The sequence below is a fragment of the Cavia porcellus genome, unplaced genomic scaffold (genome assembly GCF_034190915.1).
Source record: "Cavia porcellus strain 051 isolate PalLab524CR breed Dunkin Hartley unplaced genomic scaffold, mCavPor4.1 scaffold_1, whole genome shotgun sequence".
Classification (NCBI taxonomy): Eukaryota; Metazoa; Chordata; class Mammalia; order Rodentia; family Caviidae; genus Cavia; species Cavia porcellus.
The window spans coordinates 86,052,146-86,062,708 of NW_026947484.1; the positions used below are offsets into that span (position 1 = coordinate 86,052,146).

Genomic DNA, 10,563 nt, shown 5'->3' on the forward strand with positions numbered 1-10,563 from the left:
CTCTTCACTTCCTTGGTTGTTTCCTTTGCTATACCTTTTCTTATTTGTTGACTCAATACTGTTTTTTGTTTGTGTGTGCAATTGGGGTTTTATACAGAAGGTCTTTGCTTATGCTTATTACTTAAAGAATTTTATCAGTTTTATCTTTCATCAGGCTGTATTTTCTTTATTAATATTTAGATATATATTAATTCCTAATATCTGATCCACTTTGATTTGACATTCATATGTGGTGAGAGATTTGCATTGATCTTCATCTTCTAATCTGGATAGCTGGTCCTCCCAGTACCATTTGCTAAAGTAGCTGTCTTTCCTACAGCATGAACTTCTTGCCTTTTTGTTAAAGAGCATGTAGTTGAATGTGTCGGGTGGTTTCTGCATCCTTTATTTTGTTTCCTGATGCACATGATTGTTTTTAGTTCCACTTTTATTACTGTATTTTTGTAATATAATTTAAATCTGAGACTGTGATATCAAATGATTTTTTTTTTATTTTGTATCTTTTTTTTTTTTTTTTTTTTGTCTTTTTGAATCAAGGTCTCACTATGCAGTTCAGGCTGGCCTTGAGCTCACTTTGTAGCCCAGGCTGGTCTCGAACTCGCAACAATCCTCCTGCCTCAGCCTCCCGAGTGCTCGGATTACAGGCATGAGCCACCACATCCGGCATTATTTTGTATCTTTTATATTTATTGCTTATTAGTACTTGTTTCACATACATAATGATCATATTCACCATGAGGACTTTGTTCCTGGACATAGTATATCATATTTCTGTTTTGTCTCCATTCCCCTTCCCTCCCTCCAATTCCTCTTCCAACTCCCGATTTATAAAAGCGTTATTTCCATTTTTTCCTTCTAGTCTTCCTGTTTTTTTTTAAAATTCCTTTTCTTTCTCTACATTTCCTTCTCCCTCTCTTTTATTATCCACCCCATTTGACCAAGTTCTTCCTACTTCCAAACCACTATCTTTCTTTGTGTTAATTCTTTTCACATTGAAGTTCTTACTCAAGAGAAACAATGCAATACTTAGATCTGTATATCTGGATTTATTTCACTTAAGATTATGGTCTCAGTGTGTATCCATTTACTTAAAAAGTCTCAAGTTTATTTTTCTTACAAGCCGGATAAGTACCCCATTATATATAATACCACTTTTTCTTCATCCATTTATCTGTTAATGGGCATATAGGCCACTTCCATGATTTAGCAATTATAAATTTTGCTGCCATTAAACATGAGATATGCATGTATCATTGTGGTGTTAAGCTTTCAACTCTCTCAGAAAGATTCCTAGATTGGAACTAGATAGTTCAAATGGGATCTCTAATCCTAATTTTTTGAGAACGCTCCACATTTATTTCTATAGTGGTTGCATGAGTCTATACACCTACTAACAGCAAACAAGGGTTTCTTTTTTCCCACGACCCCTTCAGCGTTTGTTGTTGGTTGATTCCTCTATGATACACATTATTTCTGGAGTCAGATGTAATCCATCCATTTTAATGTGAATTTGCTGACTGACTAGTGATGATGAACATGTTCTCACTTTCTTGTTTTAATTGCTTTTGTATGTCGCCATCTGAGTAGTGTCTATTCATTTCAGACGGTCATTTTAGATTGTTCGTTTTTATTTTGAGGGATAAATTGTGTCTTAGAAGCAGCTGGAAATTTTTTTTTTCCATTCTGCGAGTTTTCTTTTCACTCTGATGATGGTTTATTTTACAGTGTAACAGCTATAGTTTTAATATTTAATTGTTTTTTATATTTCCCGTGCAATTTTTGTTTTGTTTTTGATATTTCCTGTGCAATTTTCCTTTTGTTTGTAAGATCTCTGTCTATACTTGTCTTGAAGAATTTTACCTATTCTACCCTCCATCAGATTGTTTCTGTTTTAATATATAGACTTTATCCGTTTCTATTTTATTTTAGTACATAGGAAAAATTACGAGACGAGGTCCAGTCTTTGCTTGCAAAAACGCATTCTTTCAAGTACCATTTATTAAAGAAGCCATCCTTTTTCTAGGGAAGGTATTTGGCTCCTTTGTCAAAGATAAGGTATTTGAATGTGCTTGGAGTTGTTTCTGAATCTTCTGTTTTACTGATCCTTTTTTTTTTTTTTTTTTAATTTCCTTTTGTTTCTTTTGCCAATGTTATTCTATTTTGGGGAAGATAACTTTTCAGTGTAACTTCAATCAGAAATGGTGATGCCCCTGCCTTTCTCTTATTGCCCTGAATTGTTTTTTTTTTTTTTTTTTTTTTTTTTTTTAATGTCCTGAATTGTTTTTGTGAGTGTATGTCTTTTCTGGTTCCTATGAACTTTAGGAATTGTATTTTCTGGCTCTATGAAGACTACTGTTCGTAGTTTATTTTACGTAGTTCTTAGTTCGTATTTTAATTGGGTTTGCACTGAATTTCATAGCAGGGTGGAGATATGTTCATTTCCACTATATTCATTCTGGGTATCCAAGAAAAGGGAATGTCTTTTCATTTTTTGATAACCTCTTCATTTTCATTTTTCTTTATTTTAGTTTTTAATGTAGAGGTCTTTCTCATCCATGCTTAGATTGGTTCATTAGGATTTCATTTTTCTTAATACTATTGTGAAAGATGTGATTTCCTCAATTTCTCTCACAGTGAGTTTTTTATTTGTGTATAAGAATACTATTGATATTGTGTGTTGATTTTATCTTACTGAATTTGGTTATTAATTCTAGAAGCCTTTCAGTAGAGCTTTTAGAGTCCTTTATGTGGAGGCTCATGTAATCAGCAAATAATGATAATTTAACTTCTTCCTTGTCATTCATATTCTGTTTATTTCTTTCTCCTGTGTAATTTCTCTAATGTTTCCAGGACTATATTGGACAAAAGTAGAGATAGTGAACACCCTTGTCTTATACTTGATTTTAGAGTGAAAGTTTTTGAGTTTTACCTAGTTAGCATGATGTTGGCTGTTGAATTGTCATAGATTGGTTTTATCAGATTGAGACGAGGACGTTGTACTCTATTCTATTTTTTTTTTCTATAGCTTTGCAATACAGCTTAAATCTAGGATTGTGTTGCCTCTTGCTTTGTTCTTTATTACCCAGGATTCCTTTTGCTGTTTTAGATCTCTTCTGGTTCCACATGAATTTTAGTCTGTTTTCTCTTGCCCTGTAAGAAATGTTGGTATTTTGATTGAGACTGTATTCAGTTTGAGGTTTATGGCCATTTTGACAGAATTGGTTCTGTGTATCCTGGGATAGGCTATATCTTTTCATTTTCTAATATTCTCTTAGATTTCCTTTTTAACATTACTGTAGTTTTCATTTTAGAGAACATTCACTTTGCTGTTTAGGCTAATTCCTACATATTTATTTTTCTTTATGTGATTGTGAATTGTGTTTTTTCCTTAACTTCTTTCTTTGTGGATTCATTCTTGGCAAAAATAAATGCAACTGATTTTTGTGTGTTAATTTCGTATCTCGATACATTGCTTAATTTGATTATTAATTTAAGCAATTTTTGGTGAAATTTTTTGTCTTCTAGGTTAAAAAATGATCATGTCATATGCAAATAATCATAATTTGACTTCTTTCTTTCCTATATTTATTATTTTGTATTTCTGTCTCTTGTCTATTTGGTTTCACTAATATTTTGAGTATTATATTGAACAGTAGAAATAAAAGCATAGAAAAAACCTAAATATGTCACAGAATTGTTTTTGATTTAAAGTATGAAATTTGCTAACAATGTGACCAATCGCCACAGTAAGTTGCTTTTGATTTCTGAGCCTTTAATTTTCTGACATGTAGACTAAAGATAATACTACTTTACATGCTTTATCAAATATAATCCAGATGAAAATTCCAGACATATTTCCAGTTATAAAGTTTAAACTACAGTTTTATTAGCTCCCTCTATGTCTTTTATTGCCTGTAGTCACATTTTGATTTGCTTAAATGAGTGCAATTTATCTACTTTCTGAATCTACCCCGATTTCCATTTCCACCTGCACTGCTAAGTTCATCTTCATTTTTACCAAATACTGTAAACTTTTGCCTTTCCTTTTCTAATATTTTCATTTCAAAATTGAAATCAAATAAAGCAAACATTAGGTGGACTTCTGATCTCCTTTAAGACTACATTACCCACTGCAGCTTCTGGAAAAATGAAACAACTTATATCTGAATAGAAGAGCTATTGATATTCAGAAGATTCCTAATTGGAACTGGATTTTCCTTTTGAAAGTCAGCGTTACTCACACCTTTTCAGGGAAAACAGCCTAGTAAGAGCTCCTTGCTACCTAGTGGATCTGTTTACTATACTGTGTTTTTTCCTTTCCCAATATCAACAGCCAGTTTGATTGCCTTTTTAATTACTGAATTTCTTCTGTTTTTTCTTTACTTACAATATTGTTTTTTCTCTCTGACTCATTTTTTAGGTACTATTAACACAAATGCTGTCTTTTGGCAGAGCCCATGTTTTCCTATTGTGTACAGTAGTCAGGAGGCTCTCAAAAACAAAGATGTTGCATATCCACGGGAAAAAAAAATTACCTGTATATTTCTATATATTTGTGAAGATAAAATAACAAAATCTCCATTTTGTTTGAATATTTTGATGATTTTTTTTTATTCTAGTGAGGAAACTAGCAAAATGACTTTGAAACACTTTAATTAAAATATTTTGGAAATCTTTTATCACAAGACTATGTAGTGCATCACACTCTTAGTAATTTGGTTGTACAAAAGTAAATGGAATTTAATGAACTCATAACTGGAAATACTTGTTCTTCTAAATGTACTGTTAAGATCCCTAGATTGTATCTTAAGAGTGACATTGGGGAAGGCTCATTTCATGTTCTTATTGTATGTACCTGAAAAGTTCCATTTTATTTTATATTTGGTCTTTTATTTTCTTAACTGGTTTGGTTTTACTCTTATCATTTTTATGAAAGGAGTAAACACATAAAATCTATTTCAGAATGAACTCTGGTGCCTTATATTTCAGGTGGGAGTATTTCGTATACACTTTATATTGCAAGAATTTTTCCCATAAAGTAATGGTCTCTTTCCTACTGGTAAATTTCAAGAAACATATTAAAGCAATCAATTTTAGAAGTTGTTGGTAGTTGATAGTTTCACTTCTTTGATATCATCGCTAGAATACAAGAGACTCAAATGTAAAGTACAGTGAAAGTTACAAAATAATCTCATATATTAATGTATTCACAATTCTAATTAAAACGTAAGCGCTCAAAATCTATCAATAAATTTCTTAAAGAATGTTTCAATACTAGAAAATCTGTTAATAAAATGTACCATATAAATAGGTTAAGTGAGAAAAATCTACAGGGTCAAATTAATAGGTGATCAAATATCAATATTTGCTATGCACCCTGAAATGTAAAACTCTTTGAAAGAAAGTATTTGCATAGAAGTATAAAAAATGCATTATGGAAAAAAAACTTGCTATTATACTTTATAATAAAGCACTCAAAGCACATTAAATCAGAAAAAAATACCTAAAACAACTCAGTGAAACAACAAATGCAGCTGTAGAATGTTGAAATAGCCTGCGTATTTCCTTAATATATTATGCCTTTAATAAAAGCTGAAGCAAGCTTTGTAAGAAATAGCTCAGCGTTAAAGTGGTTTCCATTTAATTTAGGAACAAGACCAACTTCACCATTACAATGATTATTTTTCTAAATGTTATGAAATCTCTAATATAATTAGTCAGAAAAAGAAAAAAGAATAAATTTACCTTCAAAAGAGGAAAATAAAAATGAATTGTTAATGACATAACTTTCTGTCTTAGAAGACTAAGAAAATCAAATAAACCAATTATACTTTATTGCTACATTAGCATAGTTTGATACAGAGTAATAGAGAAATCAAATTGCCATATATAATTATAATAAATACCTCAAATTAAATAGAAAATCAGGAGCCATGTATAATAGCAGAAAAACATAAACATTTCAGTAAAATGCTAAAACAAAATTTTGACATTTATAGGTAGGAAGATAAATTGATTTTCCATGGAATTTAAAGCAAAATGAAATAAATATCTTTTTGAAAATACATATTTCAACATTTCTTCACTATATATATATATATATATATATATATATATATATATATATGACCGTACTGAACCAAATATAATTTTTAGGAATACATAATAAATCTCTTAAAGCAATTTTAAGCATCCTGTGGGATCATACACAATCAGAATTAAGTCAATAAGTCAAAGGAGTTTTCACAATCATTAAAAGGATTATTTGTGCACAATACATAAAATAGCATTAGAATAACAGAGTATTTGGATAGTTCAATGCTCGAGTGATGAAAAGTTAAAAAGTAAAGAAAATTATGCACATTTACTTACATCATGAATCTTTAATAGTATAGTAAACAGATAGGAAAACTAAATGGATTAACTCATAAATTGCAATAAGATAATTGGCTAACAACGTGTTTCCTTCCCTACATCACATTTTACCTCAAAATAAAACCTTCATGTTAAATACTTAAGGTTAATTTCATTATATTTAAAAGTTAATTCTCAAGGATTTATTTTTCTAGTACCCAATATTGTTGAGTGCACTTCAATATGCTATCAATCAAGTTAGAATTCTTATAAAACTTCAGGAAAGCAATTTGAAAATATGTATCATTTTAAAAAAACATTTATAATACATGATTCAGCAATTTCATCATAAGAAATGTATTTTTAAATATTCAGTAACATTTAGAAAGTTCTCATTATAATACAATAGTAGTAGCAAAATTTTGCTCCGATATTATAGACTTTGTTAAATAAATAAGGAAATACTTAAACTTAAATTCATTGTTGTTATTAAAATAAAACTTGCATTTATGTAGGGAATTCTCAGTGTTTTCTCCATCTCTGTCCCTCAATTTGCCTTTTTTCTCCATTTCTTGTCTCTGTGTTTTCATCTATGTTTCTAGTAACATATATTTATCATTAACATATATGTAAATCTACTTACACATACAGATTGACAATATTTATTCCATAAAGCCAATAATTAGAGGTAATTATTTAAAAATTTGTTCTGTTTTGTTTTCTTACATTTTTCTGATTTTTTAATCTTCATTATGATTATGGGTTACTCATAAAATATAATATTATATTCATAGTATAATAACTATGTCTTAATATAATTTTGTTAATTAACATATAAAGATATTGGTAGCTCTTATTAGACTGTAAACAGAATGGTAGTACATTATCCATCTTATATACCTTATATGCACATAATACTCAATGATAAATATATACTGGTCATATTTTTGTACTGAATGTGATACCATTATTTAAAAAGTAATTATGTATGCATAGTACACAAAAATAAAATGCAAATTTATGTTTCTGCCTTTAAAAAGAAATAAAATATGCTTAAAGGATTAACAAAGGGTCAATTAATGTGATGTGGATCAGCAAATTGTGCGATGCAGAGAAGACCCATCTAGATTTTCTGGAGAAACAATTATTGCATTTTAAAAATGAGTTACTTACCAATAAGGTGAAAGAGTTTTGAACATTGAACATTGCATTTGTTGCAGAGATGGAATGGGATGTGAAAAGCCTTGGAGACAGAAAAAAAAATCAAATGTTTTCTTTTTTTTTAGATTTGAAAGGAAGAATCATTGGATGAAAGTTGGAATAGAGATTTCTAAGAGGAGCATAGCAGAAGGTACTCCATCTCCAAGAGCTTCATTGACATGTCTACAGCTTTAATTCATCTCTAAGCCACAGAAGACTTTAATGAAGGCCTCGTAAATAATCAGTAAACATACACATAGTACTACGAGTATGCTGAAAGCATTTAATGTTCCCCAAATATTACAGTTTTGGGGGAAACTTTGAAAATATAATTTGGAATCAAATTATACATCAAATAAGGTTTATGTTGTGGTTCATAAAATTTCTGCAAATATGCTTTTAATCTTTTTTTCTTAATGTACATCAGCATTACAGGATATTTTATATTCATACAGACAGATCAAAAGATACACAATGGACAGTGTTTACAGGTGAATGGGTGAAGTGCTGGAGCAAACATCTTTCCACATAGAAGTAAAAATACAAACATACTAAAGATATCAAAAACTCAAAATCTTGTAAAATAGATAGAAATTTAGCTAGCTAGATAAATGTCTTTCTTTCTATGCCTAGAAAAAAACTTTATTAAAGACCCATAAAATAGAAGTAACAAAAGAGGATGACAAAGCAAAATTTCTTACAAAGCACATAAAAGTCATAATGATAGAAAATATAGTAACTTCACATAAAATTTTAGCTAACAGGATAAATGCTGTCATGTAAAAGTAAGCAAGTAACATACAGAAATATAAAGACAAAACAGTCAAAGGAGAGGAACCAGAATAATCGTATGAATCATCCATCCCAAGAAACAGTGTAATAAATTTCACAAATAATCCAACATTATTTCATGTTCATCAGATACAAAAACTGAAGAAGTTCTGCCATAGAACTTGAAAAAGCAATAAAATAGGAAAGGAACACTCCATATAATTTTAAGAGAAGCCTAAATTAGTTCAACTTCCTTAAACAACAGTAAATATAATCCAATAAATGTATGTACATATAACCATGTAACCAAAATTTTGCAATCATAAGTAAATTCTTACACAGCCTAGACAGGTATGCATAATAATACTCTCTGAATCTTAATTATAGTATGTGGATATTGGAAGGAAAAAATACAAGATCCTGAAAATCTATTATAGTATATTCATAGACTACACATGAAATACTGTTTATATCACATATGTTTACGTACACCTTACAGAATTAAAAAATGAGATACTGTATAAAGGAGCTACAAATGATTGCATGTGTGTAAATTACAAAGTTTTTTTCATGAATATAAATGTATATATGGGTGGCAAATTATATAAGGTACAGAAATAATATCTAAAAATATGAAGGAATAGAGAGGTGAATTTAAGGATTTCTACTCTAATTTCTGTTAAACATACTTTGAAAAAATATATGTTATATTCATAAGTATATTTTAATTGAATAATAATGGACGTTAATAATAATAATGGACGTTACATTAATCTTTGCAATTTTCTGGTATTTCGAAGATTGTTATTTTCCAAATATATATGATTTGGGCTTATCTAAGAAAATAAGATTTAGTAAAGAGAAAGTATATTGATATTTATTTATTTTCAATTTATTTTTAGTTTATTTTCAAACAATTAACAAAATAATGTTATTAGGTGAAAATAAAAGCTACTGTATCAAACTCTTCTGATAACAATAATAGAAAGAATTAAAGTGATATGTAAATCTGTTTAAAAGTGAAATCTGGCAAGGACGACACAATAAATGTGATTCCTTTGTGAATTACTGAAAGTACTATCTTCAAAGCAATGAATTGCAAATAGCACGTTTTTCTTGTGGATGTATAATAGCATCCCTTTCTCTGGATGATGCAACACCTAGGAAATGAATTATTAATGAAATTTTAGCACTCGTTCTTAGTATTAGCCAGAAACTCTTGGGTGTCAATAGAAACCAAAAATTTGAATTTTAATGATATGGCTGTGGACATTTGTTAATGCTAACAGTTAATAAAAGAATGCTGTATTTGGGGGGCTTGATGCTATAAGTTGTGTCATGTGAAATGTTTGTGTTTGTTCTCTCTTCTTCTGATATATAATTTTTTTTTTTTAAACTGGGACTCAACTCAGGACCTTGCACTTGTCATTATGCCACTGAGCTATACACCCAGCCAGTTATATAATTTTTGAGTTTATTTAAGAGTATAGATCAGTGTGCCTTTTCTGAGGAGACTCTTCACCATGGATCAAAACACAGAAGAGATTCTGCAAAGAACAAGATTCTGAAAGTGAATAAGAGTTCAAAACGAAGCTCTTCTGTTACCCAGTTGTAAATCTCTGGGTATATCCTTGATTTTTCTGGGGTTTATTAACTCATCCTACTCCGCCTGAATCTCCTTGGTTCTCCAAGACCCTGTAAAGTCTTACAATCCACTTTATTGTTACTTGGAGATTCCTATCAATAAAGCACCTCAATCCTTATCCCCGTGTAAGCTATGGTGGTATTCCTTATTATTATTATTATTCAGTGCTTTACACCACAGCATTACTAAAGACTAGTCATTGCAAACACTTTGAATATATCAGAGATCTAATTGCCAGTAATTCATTGAACTTCTTTTGCTCCATCAAAAATTTCTACTTTTTAAAAAATATATCCCAATGCTTTCTTTATGTCCTCACATACTTCAACATGAGTAGAATAAATTCAGCAGAACAGAACTAACATCTTTCCGATCTTAGTAGCTGCCAACAGAATTTTACCACAGTGAGTCTGAGCTTGTCTGAGGCATTTTCCTTGCCCAGCAATTTAAAGGAGAGGTAAGTTTTGGTTCAGCTAACTCCATAGCAGAACAAGCATGGCAGAGCGGCCTGGCAGAGAAGAGCTGCTCATGGCTTGGCAGGCACAAAATAGAGGTAGAGAGGATGAACTGAGGAGGGAGACAAACAGTTCCAG

At 30.2% G+C, this 10,563-nt stretch overlaps 1 protein-coding gene across 1 annotated transcript in view; it reads left to right on the forward strand.

Moving 5' to 3' along the window:
• The window catches only part of LOC111757496 (spidroin-2-like), a 95,865-nt gene extending 85,777 nt beyond the window's left edge, over positions 1–10,088 (forward strand). The window contains exon 3 of the mRNA XM_063246328.1: positions 7,641–10,088. Within this exon, the coding sequence (XP_063102398.1) occupies positions 7,641–7,749 (109 nt within the window). The 3' untranslated portion in view covers positions 7,750–10,088. The remainder of the gene's footprint in view (positions 1–7,640) is intronic.
• The last annotated feature ends 475 nt before the right edge of the window (positions 10,089–10,563 follow it).